The sequence below is a fragment of the Papilio machaon genome, chromosome 29, assembly GCF_912999745.1.
Source record: "Papilio machaon chromosome 29, ilPapMach1.1, whole genome shotgun sequence".
NCBI classification, from domain to species: domain Eukaryota; kingdom Metazoa; phylum Arthropoda; class Insecta; order Lepidoptera; family Papilionidae; genus Papilio; species Papilio machaon.
The window spans coordinates 3,783,037-3,798,644 of record NC_060014.1 but is presented as its reverse complement, the minus strand read 5'-3'; the positions used below and the strand labels follow the sequence as shown (position 1 = coordinate 3,798,644).

The 15,608-nt window shown below is 35.1% G+C and overlaps 2 protein-coding genes across 2 annotated transcripts; one reads left to right on the top strand and one right to left on the bottom strand.

Annotated features, from left to right (window-relative positions):
- The first annotated feature begins 78 nt into the window (after window positions 1-78).
- LOC106710870 (zinc finger protein 184-like) lies at window positions 79-9,762 on the top strand. The gene is made up of 12 exons (XM_045685240.1): window positions 79-255; window positions 670-857; window positions 1,356-1,478; window positions 1,924-2,139; window positions 2,538-2,747; window positions 3,493-3,650; window positions 4,282-4,378; window positions 4,922-5,037; window positions 5,981-6,092; window positions 6,691-6,792; window positions 8,795-8,926; window positions 9,610-9,762. Exons 2-12 carry the CDS (start codon window positions 753-755, stop codon window positions 9,691-9,693), a joined length of 1,455 nt encoding a protein of 484 aa, XP_045541196.1. The 5' UTR covers window positions 79-255; window positions 670-752; the 3' UTR covers window positions 9,694-9,762.
- Window positions 9,763-11,021: 1,259 nt separating this feature from the next.
- On the bottom strand, window positions 11,022-15,310 carry LOC106710860 (mitochondrial ribosome-associated GTPase 2). Its single transcript, XM_045685239.1, has 6 exons — window positions 15,009-15,310; window positions 14,789-14,915; window positions 13,348-13,475; window positions 12,951-13,137; window positions 11,926-12,012; window positions 11,022-11,323 (listed from the first exon to the last, which is right to left on the bottom strand). The coding sequence occupies exons 1-6, from the start codon at window positions 15,273-15,275 to the stop codon at window positions 11,022-11,024; spliced, it is 1,098 nt and encodes a 365-aa protein (XP_045541195.1). The 5' UTR covers window positions 15,276-15,310.
- Between the last annotated feature and the right edge of the window lie 298 nt (window positions 15,311-15,608).

Genomic DNA, 15,608 nt, shown 5'->3' with positions numbered 1-15,608 from the left:
TTACAACACTATGAATTGTCAAACAAAACTGTCAACGAGTTGAAAAAGGACGCTTCGTTTTAATTTCGTATAAAATTATAAACATTAGAAAAACAAAAAATATTCTAAGTAAAATATGTGAAAATCTAATTTGTTAGATAACTCCAGGCTTTTGTTCTAGTTATTTAGTACTAAAGCTATGTTATTATTTTATCAAAGTGAGTGAAAGTGATACGAAAACTAAGATGAGTACTGTTCGTGTGAATACAGTAAAGGGTATAATATTTTACTTTACCAAAAAAGACATGTGGTTTCCTTACAGTAACGAAAAACACAATAAAATATCCTTTAACCGGATTTTCATGGCGAATCGCGGCTACTTTTTATTTTATTTATAAAACGACCAGAAGCTTGCTATTAAATTTAAATCAATAAATAAGTATCGTAGATTTTAAAATTTAATCTAATCCATATGTTATTCTACTAAATAATGTTGTCGTCCCTCACAATATACATGATTTCATGTTATTTTGAACGTACGAAATACATGAAATATTCTTTAATTAAACAAAATGTAATTCATAAGATTTATTATATTTGCGCCAAACATAAAAAATACACAAACAAACGTAATTGTACTTCAATTTAATAAATTGGATTTTACATGTGTTAATTTTTTATTAATTTCAGAAGTTCCTAATCAGTACAAGCTACATTTATAATAAAAATTAAAATAACTAAATTAAAAAAAAATCATTCAGAACATAATAAATATGGAGGATCTCTGTTCAACATGTCTATGTGTAGGAAGGAATCTGTTCTTTATTGGAGAGACGGGTTTCTATAATATTTTTCATCAAATATTAAATGAAATTCAGGTGAGTTCATAATTTTGTGTATCTCCGTATTTTGTATGAGTAATTTGGAAGATTGTAATTGAATTTATGTTGAAGTTAGAAACCTGGAATATTTTACACAGCCAAAACTACGGATATAGAACAAAAACTTGAGAGGTGTGTTGGGACACCCGGATGGAACAAAGTTCCTTTCAATTAATTAGTGAAGGAACCAATGTTTATTCTATGAATAAAAAACTTAAGTCTTCACAAGAAGTACATTTTATTTCTATGAATTTTCGTTATATATTGTCACGTCGTTGCCATGGTGAAGTAGCGCTCATTCGTCGTTAACATACTTACTATAGCAAAAAGTGTCGTGACAACTTTTCGTAAGAATTTTTTCCGTCTAGCCCCCTTTCACAACGCGCGATAAGGAATTTCGTTCCAAAAATTACAGTTATTTCGGCTTGTTGTGGAAATTCACACCAAGGAATGTAATTTCCAGGTGTAATAAGTAACTGAATAAATAATTTCCAGGTGTATGATACATCACTATGTGTGCGCGTGTGCTGGGAGTGCAGAGCTGCGCTGCATCGCTTCCAGATTTTCAAGTCACAAGTACAGCGCTCGTACACGCAGCTGTTACATGTACAAGTACAGGTGAGCTAGAGGGAGACATTTTATGGACGTCTGCAATACTTGGAGATTGCAGATGTGTTGCCAGTCTTTTAAGTTAATTATTAAGCTTGGGGTAAGTCATACAATATGTATGAATTTTAATATATAAGCCGTTGCCGGCAACTTTGTCTGGGTTGGATCCAAAAAATAGTGTAACGTCTACATGCAATAGCTATCTTCCATCAAAAGTCTGCCATCCTTGGTGTTACTGCAGTTTGTTTGACCCCTTCGGTTATAAAAAAAAAGTCCCGTTAAATTCGGTCCAGCCGTTTTGGAAATTACTCGGACCAATCTTGGACATACAGATACGGACAGACAGACAAAAAGTTTCTAAAGTGATTTTTCGTTACACATAGTGTGAACGAAATATGTTTTTTTTTTATATATGACATATAAACACTTCAATTTGATTAATTTCGTTCCACAGAATGGTTCATCAAAATTATTTTTAGCCAAGGAACCAAAGCTTAAGATAGAGCAAGTTGTAAATATAAATTATCCAGAGACAATAGTTAAAGAGGAATCGGACGATGACATACCCATAGACAAGCTTAAGAGCGAGGCCACAGACGAGATGCATTGTGAACCAGAGACATTTGTCAGAGATCTCAATGTTACACACGCTAAGGAATCTAATAAAAAGGTAATAATTACAGTTGAACCATGATAAGCGAGAGTCCAAGGGACTGTGATATTTTTCTCACTTCTAGAGGTTTCTCTCTAACCAGAGTTTCTCGGTTATAGAGGTTTTACTGTATATTTTAGATAGATTTTTACAGTATAGTAAATTTAAAATATAAATTTGTCTGTCAGAGATTCTGAAATGTGAAAAGTTAATAGAAAAGTACAATTGGATAGAAAATATTTGTGAAAATGGAGTGTTAACTGATTGCCTATAGAATAAAATAAAAAAAATACTACAAAAATGGTTTTTTTTTTTTTTTTAAGTCAAGCAATTGTTTTGGTTTAAGCACATTCTTGATTGTTATTTTTTTTAATAAGTTTTTTGTTTAGCTAAATTATTAGCGATTTCTTTTACAGAAGAATAAAACTAGATTAAAAAAGAAAATCAAGAAAAAAAAGGATAAGATCAAAGTTGATGAGATCAGTGATTCAGAGAATTGGCCCGATTTGAATACAGAAGATACGCAGAGAGAAGAGAATCTTCTAGAAGATGAGATTGTTAATGTCTGTGATAAAGAAATACAGAGAGAGGTTAATTTAGAAGAATTAGATGTGAAAGACATTCCGGTGAGTTTTTTTTTATATTTTTTTTTCGACTCAAATGTGTTTGTTAGTTTGAAATGTGACTAGATAAATTATAAACTCGTTTAACTGTGATTGGTACTAATTTGCAATTCTTTACCCAACTGACTTGTGTATGTAAGTTTTTATGTATGTAGGTTTGTTTGTATGTAAATTTCTGTGTGACCGTCTACAGGTTAAATGAGTGAACTAAATTTGATGTGAGAGGTGTCATTACATTTGTCTTCTTCCTCAGAGTGTCATATGACATATGCCATCAATATAAAATACATTCAGTGAATGTGAGAGATTTAATTCTAAATCTTATATATATAAAAGAATGTCGTGTTAGTTACACTATTTATAACTCAAGAACGGCTGAATCGATTTGACTGAAAATTGGTGGGCAGGTAGCTTAGAACCAGGAAACGGACATAGGATAATTTTTAACCCGTTTTCTATTTTTTATTCCGCGCGGACGAAGTCGCGGGTAAAAGCTAGTATATAGTTAAAAGAACGAATTCAAATCTTACTTGATATAATTTTTTTTATCGCCAAATCTTTTTTTTCCTATGTTTTCGAGTATATATACTAAAATAAGTAAGTGTTAGGTAAATTAAATAAAAAAAAGTGCGTTTTAATACGAAGACGAGAGATAGAAGCTTTTTGCAAGTTGGGTTTTTTTGATTTTTAAAGTTAAGTTATTCAAGTCTGTATGTGATTGTGTGTGTGACTGTCTGCGTGTTTGTAGGGCGAGGTGGGGGAGGTGGGTGAGGTGGGGGAGGTGGGGGGCGAGGTTAGGGCTCCGCGCAGAGCTCCGCGGTCTCGTGAGCGTCTCCCGGAGCGACCGCAGTGTGTGGAATGTGGTAAAATGTTCAGCTCCAAGAAGACATATAGATATCATCTCAAGTAATTATACTATTTTTTTTAATTTGTGCTTAAAAATTAATAATTAGATGGGTGTTACGTATAAGGGCTAAAGTAACAAATTGTTGATTTTTACTTTTTTATATTAAAAGCTACCTTTTAGTTTACTTAACATGCACTAAACATAAATACACATTTACATGTGTAAATGTGTATTTTTCCTGAAGTAAGGGATATATGTGGTCTATTTTCCTTTATGGTTGAAACTTTAAGAGCCTCTCCTGTAAAGTTAGTTTGCACATTGACCCTTATTTGTAGGAGTCATCGAATTATTGGTGCGTATCGTATCTGCGATTCCTCTGGTATTACAGATGTCCATGGGCGTCGATGAACACCTTGGTGTTCCCGCTACTCGTTTGCCCCCTTCTCTTATAAAAAAAAAAAATGAAATTTTCTATACGTTCTGTTTTCATATTTATGTAATATTAAACACTTATTTTAAATACATAGTGGGGAATATTTTAATCTTGAGAAAGGGATTTCTTTTCGACTTACAAAGTTTTAGTTAAATAGATTTCACTGTATTAATAAAAAAAAAACTTTAATAAGAACGTTTAAGTTATCCCAAATAGTGTATTCTCTGCCTACCCTACATATTGTTAAATTTTCGCAGTGTGTTACACAAAGGTCAGAACAGGTATCCGTGTCCGCGCTGCGGCAAAGTGTACCAGTGGAAGTCCAACCTAGGCAGACATATGAGGAGTCATAAGGTTAGTGCTACACTTTCCAGATAAGCGAGAGTCATTTTTCTCGCTTATAGAGGTTTCTGTCTAATACTCTGGTTAAAGAAACTCTTTTCTCGCCTATGGAGGGTATGGGAACAGGATATTGAGTCTCGCTTATAAAGGTATCTCTTTAACCAGAGATTCTCGCTTAAGTAGGTCTATGGGACAGAAAATTGACTCTCGCTTTTATAGCTTTCTTCTTTATCATGTGAAATTGTATGAAAGAAGCGTAAAATTGTGTGGCATGGTTAATAGAAGTCTACCACAAAATTCTTTGTATGTGTTACAGTCGAACCTGGATAAGCGAGAGTCCAAGGTACCGCGATGTTTTTCTCGCTTCTAGAGGTTTTTCTCCTATCTTAGTTTTTCGGTTATCTAGGTTTGACTGTAAGTTAATGTACTCGACACATAACATTAAACGATTCACATTTTTGTTATTGTTTTTATGATGCGTTCTAGTTATAGTTAGTATCAAGTTTGTCCGCCGCATGCAGCTGATGGCGCTGTAAGTACTGTGTGATATTGCAGGCTCGCGACTCTGGCGAACTTCATTGCTCGCCGTGCGACAAACTGTTCGCCTCCGTGGCCACTTACAGGCAACATCTCAGAGTCTCCCGCAGACACGTGCCCGAGACTGACTTCAGGTTAGAGAGAGATAGCAACATGACGGAATAACGGAGCTATACGCTCGGGGGAGAGAGATGGATGTTGATCTGTCGATCTCTTCTCTGTTTGTACAGTCGCGGATATCAGCGGTGTTCCACTTAGGGGTTGTCTTTAAATTATGTTGCATGTTAAAGGGAGGGGGAGGGGTCGACGTAGTGTAATAAGAGGGGGGGGAGTCCCAAATCTAGTGAAATTTTTCGAAATATAATATTTTACATCTAAATGGATATCACAACACTTAATTTTAACTACATACCTACTAAAAATATTATTGAATTGAAATGAAAATACTAAATGTAGGGGGAGGGGGTTCTCACAAATGACCAGCTGTGACAAAGACGAGGGAAGGGATGAAAAAATTGTGAATTTCTTGTGGCGTAAATAGATGTTTCCTTATAGAAAACCTTGTTTCGGACAAGTTACAAATAAACCAATTAGGTAGCAGTGAGTTGCGCAAATCATGGAATAATAAAAAAAAGATTGTGTGGTTTTATGAAACCACGGTAAAAGTGAAACTTTTTTTCACATTATAGATATTTAACTGAGTAATAGTCTATACACTACACGGTCAGCTGATGGAACTATAGACGCCGCTATATTGGCCTCGGTTGCTCTGACGAGCGCCTTTCACTTTATCCCTACTCCGCGGCCGACCGTCACGCGACATGCGACACACGGACCAAAAAATTTGAGACGATGTAATAAAAGTTTCACTTTAAAAAACAATTCATATAATACTGACCGACCTCTTTTCGTACATTAAAAAGCCTAGTTCTATTGGTTATTATTTCCGCGTAGTCTCAATGCTTACGAAAAGTTAAAATTGTAGCTTTCAAAGTGGAATACCGCGAGATTCCCTGACTGTACATTTGTGATATTTCTCTTGGGATGAACTTCATACGACTAAGTTCATTTTGATAGTTTCACATGTGACGAGTGCGGCAAGAAATTTGTGAGCAAAACACGACTGAGGGACCACATCGATTGGGAACATCTGCACAACATCAAGTTCCGGTGTCATCTCTGCAACAAGGTGATACCACACTACGACACATCGACACTTACCGTATTTTAAAAACATTTGACATTGTATTTTGTAGATATCTTGCATGTTTGAACATCCTGTGTATTAGTGAACCTTCTTTTAAATATGAGTTAAGTCATTTTTTCGTCTATTTGATACGTTTTTGAAAGATTTATATTAGCCTATCTATGTATGCGTAAACATAATATCTAGAATTACATTTCGTGGTATGTAAATTCAAATGCTCCAAAGACAACGAACGCGTTCGCCATTGGTTGATACCTACCGGTACCTTGCTGCTATTGGCTTGCAATTTTTGTCCCTTTCTCGCATAACATTTTTTAAAATTTACTCACAACCTAAGTTTAATGGTATGACAATATAAAGCCTAAAGCGTGTCATAAGTATAGTGCTTTTTAATACAAAAATCATTATTAAAAAAATATACCATAATTTCTAAGATCCTGAAGTTACAAAGAAGTGTGTTTTTACGCTATTTAAAGTCATATATATCATACATAAAAAAACATAAAATATATATAAGACAAACTTAATATGGTAAGATTATAGATATAGTTTGTTGTATGTGTTTGTGTGTATGTGTCAGGCATACAAGTGTCACACGTCGCTGTACGTGCACCTGCAGAATGTGCACCGCGACAAAGACGCGCGACACAACCTCTGCCACGTGTGCGGCAAGTCTTACCAGGTCACTACATCAATCATTCACTCACTAACTCGATACTTAACTAATCACTTATGCACTTACACTATTCATTCTTTCGACTCGTTCACATTGAATCGATCACCTCGATCGTTCGCTCACTTACGCGACTCATTCGATTATAACAGTGATTGTCAAACGTATTTCTTTCACCGCCCCCTTTGAAAATCAATTATCCTAATTTTTATTCAGCCCTAAAACTTAAAAACCACAATTTCATTACTTTAATTTCAATGCCCCCCATTTTTTGGGCCCCTTATCGCCCCCTCCTAGGTTTCAAACACCCCCAAAGGGGCGTTATCGCCCACTTTGCGAAACACAGGATTATAAGATCGTTCGTTCACTCTATCATTGACTCTTTCAATCACTTGATCGGCTTATTCACTTACTAAATTGATCACTCATTAATTTTATGGACTTCATTCACATATGAAATCGTTCACTCCATTTGTTCATTCATTTACTTACTAAATCGATTACTAATTTACAGAGCTGGGCATTAACTCGTTAATCCGTTAATCGTTAATTAACGAAGTTAACATTTTGCTTAACGGATTAACTTTTAAGTTAACTTCAAAAAGTGTTAACGCTTTTGTTAACTTCCGTTAAACTCAACTTCCGTTAATAAAAGTCCGTTAATCGTTAAATTAGAGACTTGAAGACGTGCTGTCATTTTGTTTTAATTACGCGCCACGCCACGCTCGTAAGTTCAGCTATGACGGGCGACTGTCGGCGACTCAAATGGTAAACGAACGCGTTGATAATTGATATATGTGAAGTTTGCGTGCAAGTGTGATGCATCAGAGCGTCCGGGAAAGACGTGAACAACAGGACAAAATCAAAAGAAGGTTCGAAATAGTATATTTCATTACGAGTATATAAAAGCAAGAGTATGTAATAGCTCACATTCCGAATGCTCTTCGTCCCTGCAATACCCTCCAATCCCTTTTTGAGCAACTGTATTAAAACACTTTTTACTCGTGCTTTTTCTTTAGCTTTTCCAAACTCGTGCGTTCTCTTTCCCAACTGACAAAATAATTTCTATTAAAAAGAAAAAAAACCAACCACGAAGTTTATACAAAAAAAAATCATTGAAGTTTTTATGATTCATGCAAATATTGCTAAAAAGAAGCTCCTAATTTGTTACAATATCAGATTTAATGATTTTATTGAATGAATTAGGTTAGGTTTCATTTTATTTCATCTCATTAAATTTCATTTTCATTTCATATCAATAAAAATAATGTACTGAAGACTCGGCCGTTTGGGCATAGTTCCCCTTGCCTACCCAGAATGGGTGAAGAAAACCAAAAAAAATCTCTGTTTGTATTCTTTTACGGTTGGCGCCATTTTTCAAACATTTTAGTAAGTTGAGTTTATTGTGTTTTTATTATTCTATTAAATTGCTTCATTTTTTCGCAACTGTATTAAAAATAGTTGTTCAGTGCACGTGCGGAACTGTCATTAGAACTTGTTCCAACTGTCAACCCTCACCTTCAGCTGCGCCTCGGCTCGGGTAGACATTTGTCCTAACTCTTTGCAGTGACAGGCTTTCCGCACTCGTAATGAAATATACTATAATGCATTCATACTTGTCTCTAATACTAATGTGTTATAGAATATATAGTCAAATTACTATTTTAAACAAGTGTCGCCACAATAAGTGTGAAATTAGTATGTATAATTTTTTGCATGGTTAACTGTTAACGATTAACTTTAACTTGCGTTAAATTTTCGAGAATTGAACGCTTTAACGATTAACGAAGTTAATTTTTTAATTAACGCTTTAACGATTAACGAAGTTAACTTTTCGATTAACTGTGCCCACCTGTGCTAATTTATTCTATTGACTTATTCACTCGTTAAATCGATAACTCATTTGATTATTCAGTCATTAACTCAACTCATTCACTCACTCGATCATTTACTCAGTGTTTCAATAGTACTTAGATGAAGTTCTCTAAGTGAGTTAAGACTCGTGTTGCAGAACGCGGCTAAACTGAAGTATCACATAGTTGCGATGCACACGAGCGAGACTCCGTACCGCTGCGAGAGATGCGGCGCAGCATTCGGCTGGTACTCATCTCTGTACCGACACGTACGAGAAGTACATTACAAGGTAAAATCTACTTCTTGCAGGTACTCTTCTACATCTAGGACTCGTTTAACTTCTGCAGATAACTTCAATATACATACATACAGCTAAACATTCGCATTTATAAGTAAAATTACTAATTACTGAATTGATTTGATTTTTTTTACTGTTTGCAAACTATACTAACATCGTGTGATAAGTTATATTTTAACTTTATTTATTTTTAACTCTGCACGAACGAAGTGTAGGGCAATCTGTATTAAAAATACTCTCTTGATCACTCATTCGTTCACTTGCTTGTTTAATCACCTACTCGGTTCATTAATTCCTTGATATTTCGCTCTCTAGATAGTATACTCTCTCATTCAATTGATCATTGCCTCTTTCAATTATTTACTTGCCAACTGACTTGATCATTCACTTGGCTACTGACTTGTTCATTCACTTGGCCACTGACTTGATCATTCACTTGGCCACTGACTTGACCATTCACTTGGCTACTGACTTGACCATTCACTTGGCTACTGACTTGATCATTAAATTAGCCACTAATTTGGTAACTCCACCTTACAATCATTCGTTCTTATGATCGTTCACTCGTTCATTTTCTCTTGTTATCATTCATTTATCTTTAGGATAAATTTTTTTACTTACATTTTTTAAAATAAATACATTATTGAGTTTATATAGTTATAATATTTTTACAGATGAAAGTACAACCGAAGAAAACCAAGAAAGGAAAAAAGAATGATATAACACCACACATCTTACCACAGACAATGCCAACATAAACATGACACACCTACTGATAACACTTAAGATTTTCGATTGACACCATTTAAAAACAAAAAAAAACCCTATTGTTTGCCGAAAATGTCTGAAGACTAATAAAAAAAAATTATAGACCGATAAAAGTTATCTGACTGTTTTGTATCTGTTATAACAGCACACTAGCGCCCCCCTGTCAATGAAAAGTGTTACAAAATCCCTTCTCATTTTGCAGCTGTGATGTTTTTTTTATGTAATTTTCTATGCACGAAAACCTCTTACCTTTGTGTCTTTATAGCTTGGAATATTATAAAGTTTTTATAATTCCAGATAAAGAAAAAAAAAGTATTAAAATAATAGACTGATAAATTTAATTGTGAAAAGTCAATTACTGATTGTATTATTTAATAATGTAAATAAAAATATATTTTTTTTTGTACTGTGGTTTTTATTTTTATTTAATAAACCTTTTATTAATTCTGACAGAGTTTATTTTACAAATCAATGGTTTTTAAACTTATTTGGAAAGAATCGCGTTTGAACGAAAAGGATTTGAAGCATCGTTACTTATGCGTACTGCAAAGGTGTGGAATAAGTTGCCGGCGTCAATTTTTCCCTCCGAATACGACGTTGACACCTTCAAGAGTAGAGTGAATAGACATTTACATAGCAAGCGCGTACCATCTTAAGACCACTTCATCAGGTGGGATCGTGGTCAAGAGCTAGCTTATTCAATATAAAAAAAAAGAATACTAAAAACTTATTACGGGCATTGGGGGTCCAACATTATGTGATTTTTTTTTACCAACAGAACAACCTAAAGTGTTTTTACTACAAAGTAATGAAATTTTATTTGTATTTTAAATTATTTATTTCTAGGAAGACCAACAGCCTTTTTTTACAAATTAGGTAAAACAGTAATTAATATAAACATAGCCAATAATGGTTACTCACAAACAGAAACATTTAACACAAATATTTTAGAACGAAAAAAAAAAGAAATCGTCTATTGATTCTGGAATTATAGTCGTAATATATTATAGCCTCTACTCGTGATGTTTTGTGATTTTTATTTCAGATTCCCATCAATTCAAACCTGACATATTTAATGTACGATCTCTTGTAAAAATATCGGAGGCACAACAATGACCTTGTAATAGCGAAAGGACAAAACATTCTTGAAGCGAGTTAAGTACTTTATAATAAAACCTAAATGCGACTTCGGTTCTATATATTGTTGGTTATTACGAATAATTGTTTATCTAATTTAAACGTAAATCATTATTTTCTTTTATAATCGAATTCAATAAAACACAAATATATTTGAAATATTTAATAATTTAAACATAACCTACAAATTATTATCATACAAATGTCGGATTGCTTTCAATAATTCACTAACATTATGACCGGTCTTCGCTGAAATACCCAAAACTGTCTCCGGTCTATTGTTCTTCAAGTCTTCGTATGCTCTCTGCCCGATCTCCAAGTCTGTCTTGTTGAGGACCAGAAGACTCGGTCTGGTGGCCAGCTCGGCGCTGTACTGTTGGACCTCATGCTGCAAGGTCAAGAGTTGCTGAAGAGCATCCGATGCTCCATCTAATAAGTAAATAAGGCCGCGACATCTCTCCAAGTGTTGGAGGAACTGGATACCTAAGTATAAATTTAAAAAAAATTGAAAAATTAATTAAAAACCCAAAAAAAAAAATCTCAACTGGTATGACATTAAGGGGAAGAAAACAAAGAAATGTACATACATACAAACCCACATACATAATAACAAACTTTCTCTCAACAGGTAAAAACGCTATACAGAACGAATTAAGTATTACTAGCTGTCGCCCGCAATTCCGTACGCGCAGGATTATATCAAAACGTAATAAATAGCCTAAGTGTTCTTCCAGACAATGTACTACAACTGTGTCTAATTTCATCAAGATCTGTTAAGTTGTTCCGGAGATAACTTCAAACAAACATACATCTAAACATTCTCATCTATATGTATAAAAGAAAGTCGTGTTAGTTACACTATTTATAACTCAAGAACGGCTGAATCGATTTGACTGAAAATTGATGGTGAGGTAGCTTAGAACTAGGAGATGGACATAGGAACTTTTTTATATTGTGTGCATTTTTTTTATTCCGTGCGGACGGAGTCGCGGGTAAAAGCTAGTTTATAATAATAAGAAGTAAGATTGTTATAAAATTTTGCAAAACGAAAGAAAATAACAAGTCTTCAAAACAAATCAACTTACCTAATCCATAATTTTTGTGTGAGCCGGGAATGAGACCGGGCAGGTCTGCTATAGCTATCTGCTCATAGTCATCATATAAAACCATACCTGAATACATACAATCATACACAATTATGTATGGAGAAATACAACTGTTTAAACATAGATTCTATTATAAGACAACTAAGGTTTTTTTTTTTGATGGAGGAGATGCATAGGAAGGTTAAATATTCTTTTTATGTGCGTCTCCTCCTTCGTTGATTGAGTGTAGGCAATGCATCTGTAATTATTAATGTCTATGGGTAACGGTCACTTCGCCAATTCGGCGAATTCATGTGGCCGCTTGCTCCTTTGCCACCTTTTAATTAAAAAAAATAAGGTGAAAATAATCAAACCGCCGGAATGGATGGAGGATGCATAGGAAGAGATTATTTCCCTTTCTATATATCCTTCCTCTGTCAAATTCACTTGCCATTCCCATCCTTTCCTTAAAAGAAATGAAGTTTCACTCTTGTAGAATAAAAATCAGAAATATAACCCTGAATATGTTAGAATTAGGCAAATTTTACTCCTATCGTTTTTTTTAAATGAAATGACGGGAACGGAGCAGTTAATACATTTATCCATCCAGTATTCTGTCATTTAAAAGTAATTTAAGCATCAACAATCATTTTATTTGGTGGCCGCTTGCTTATTTCCAATATTATAAAAAAAAAACTTGTGAGGTGTCAAGGGACACCCGGATGGAACGAAGTTCCTTTCAATTAATTAGTGAAGGAACCAATGTTTATTCTATGAATAAAAAACTTAAGTCTTCACAAGAAGTACATTTTATTTCTATGAATTTTTGTTATATATTGTCACGTCGTTGCCATGGTGAAGTAGACGTTAAATGTGTCGTGACAACTTTTCGTAAGAATTTTTTCCGTCTAGCCCCCTTTCACAACGCGCGATAAGGAACTTCGTTCCAATAATTAAAGATGACTACTTGACTTTCCATTGAAGACCTGAATCTTGTTAAGGAAGAAAAAAATAATAAACCTCACCAATATGCGGTTGTTTAGTTGTAAAAGGGTAAGATGCTACAGTGGGCCGAGCTCTGGTCACAGCTCGCAGTAAAGTGCTCTTGCCAGCGTTGGGGAAGCCCACGAGGCCAACATGCGCCATCGAACGCACTTCCAACGTGTACACACAAGTCTCGCCTATAGCGCCTAGCTCCGCTATATCCGGCGCCTACGTATAAATTTAAAATAGATCAGTTTTTTTTTTATTAAGAGCTTTTATCCATAACTTTGGCAGTGTAGATTTAAAAATTAACGAGCTTATAACATTCTCATGTGCATCAGCTACCTTACAGTCAAAGTATCTTCAAAATAAGTCCAGCCGTTCCGGAGATTACCCAGAACAAATCTGGACAGACAAAAAAAAATGATTAAATTGTACCTGTTGTGTAGAGGTAAGAAAGAACTTGTTCCCTCTGCCTCCGGCGCCTCCACGAGCTGCTACAAACATGGTGCCCTCCACATCCAGGTCACCTAACACACGCCCCTGAGGATCCTTCACTATTGTACCTGGAAAGAGAACGCTGATACTAAAATAGAACAAATTGAACACTATTTCTTAACCATACTGTAAGAATACAAATTGTATGACATCTCACTTGACATAACTGTCATACAGTCAAACCTGGATAAGTAAGAAACCTCTATATGTGAGAGTCATTGTTTGGTTCAGATGGACAACCTCCATAGTAGTAGTAGTAGTAGTAGGGGCTTAGTTATCCGCAACTCCACGACAAGCGCGTATTTTGCGTGAAGGCAGGCTGTAGGTTACTCCAGCCAGTCCAGCTCGCCAAAGAAACCCAGCAGTCCCTTATGTTGCTGGTGATCTCTGGCGGCGACCTCGGCGGACCGAGGTATCTGTCCCTGTAGTCGGACACTGCCGGGCAGTGTTGTATAATGTGCAATGCCGTTTCTTCTTCCTCCATGCATGCTCTGTATAAAGGACTGTCAGTGTTGGTCAGACAACCTCCATATGCGAGAGAAGTATCTGTGTCCCTTGGACTCTCAGTTATCTAGAATTGACGGTACTGTCTATGCAAGAAAAATATTATCCTCCTTACATTTATTTTAGAAAAAGAAATATGAATTGAAAGATTTTATGAAATTTGTGACCAAGCTGTACAGTTCATGGCTCACATGTGTGAAGCAGATCAGTAAACAAACCGGCTCGCAGTTTAGCTCAATTTGTACCTACATAGAGCTAGGATTTGGATTTAACACATTCCATGCCACTACAATTTTCTTGTATGAATGAGAACTTGCGTCAAGAAGTTTCTGGCACCGAAAGTGTTAAAGCTGTGAATTGTGAGACACCAGGCAGCTCATGTCTCATTGACTTACATAGTTGTAGTCACAATGAGCTGTGAGCTGCTAGTTTAGTAGTTGAATCACACCTCAACGGTTCAAATTTATGTGAGCTAAACTTATGAACCGGTTCAGAGCTGATTTACACATGGCTAGGTTTGATCTTGTACATAACAAAAAACTTGTGAGCCGTCATGGGACGCCTGGTAGATGTGAAACATCGTGTGTGTCAAGTAATATGCATAAAATATTAAATATTATAATTAAATAAATGACAATGATAAAATAATGATAATAATAATAATAATAATGTATACCTCAGTATAGCGTGGCGACCCGTCGCCACACCGTACACTCTACTACACATAAAATATATATATGTATAGATTAGTATAGCTTGGCGACCCGTCGCCACGGCAACGATTCGGTTTACAAGTGATCCTATAGATGTTACACATCAAAAATGTTATTGATTGTACCAGTCTCTCTAGAGGTAAGTTTAGAGCTACAAGACTCACCCAAGGGCACTGGTATGACAACATGTTGTGCATTCTTCCCAGTGCAATCCTTATTGTCTCCGCGCCCACCATGTTTAGCCTGGATCACAGACCTGCAGTGGTTTAAGCTCTTTACAGTGTGAGATGCCTGCAAATATGCACTCTATTAGTATCCATTTAATAACTATTGACTTAAATGGTAAACTATAAATTTAAAAAGTTAGTTTAGTTTCTCTTTTACCTGAAATATAACATGTCCGCCATGACCGCCGTCCCCGCCGTCAGGTCCCGCGTGATCTTTACACCAAGCGCTTAGAAAAGAAATACAACCATCGCCTCCATTCCCTCCGACAGCCCGCACTCTGCAGGAATCCACGTAATATTGCACGTATTGTCGATTAGACTTTGGCTTCAAGCTACGTAACGGTTTTGGAGTGTAGTCCGAATAAGTTCGTATTGTTTGTGTATAACTTATTCTTAAAGTTTTCAATAAATTAATAAGTCTCATTTTGTTGTTACGATGAGGTTATATTTTCATTGTTTACTATTTTTGTGAAATGTCAATGTCATTTGTTGACAATTATACTTTTGTTTTTTTTTTATTTAAAAAAATTAGTAAAAAGTATAGAAATATTCTGAAGCTTATTTCAGAATTTTTTATTGTGGAAAAATCTAGGAACTATTTATAAACAATAAAAAAATTATTGTTTTTCAATAAATTATCGCTAAATTATGGGATAATGGAACTCGCCATTGAAATGATTGTGCTTTAGATATGAGCGACTTTAGTAAAGTTGCTGCCTCTGAGTACGAAAAAATAAAATAACGTTGCAGTCTTCAA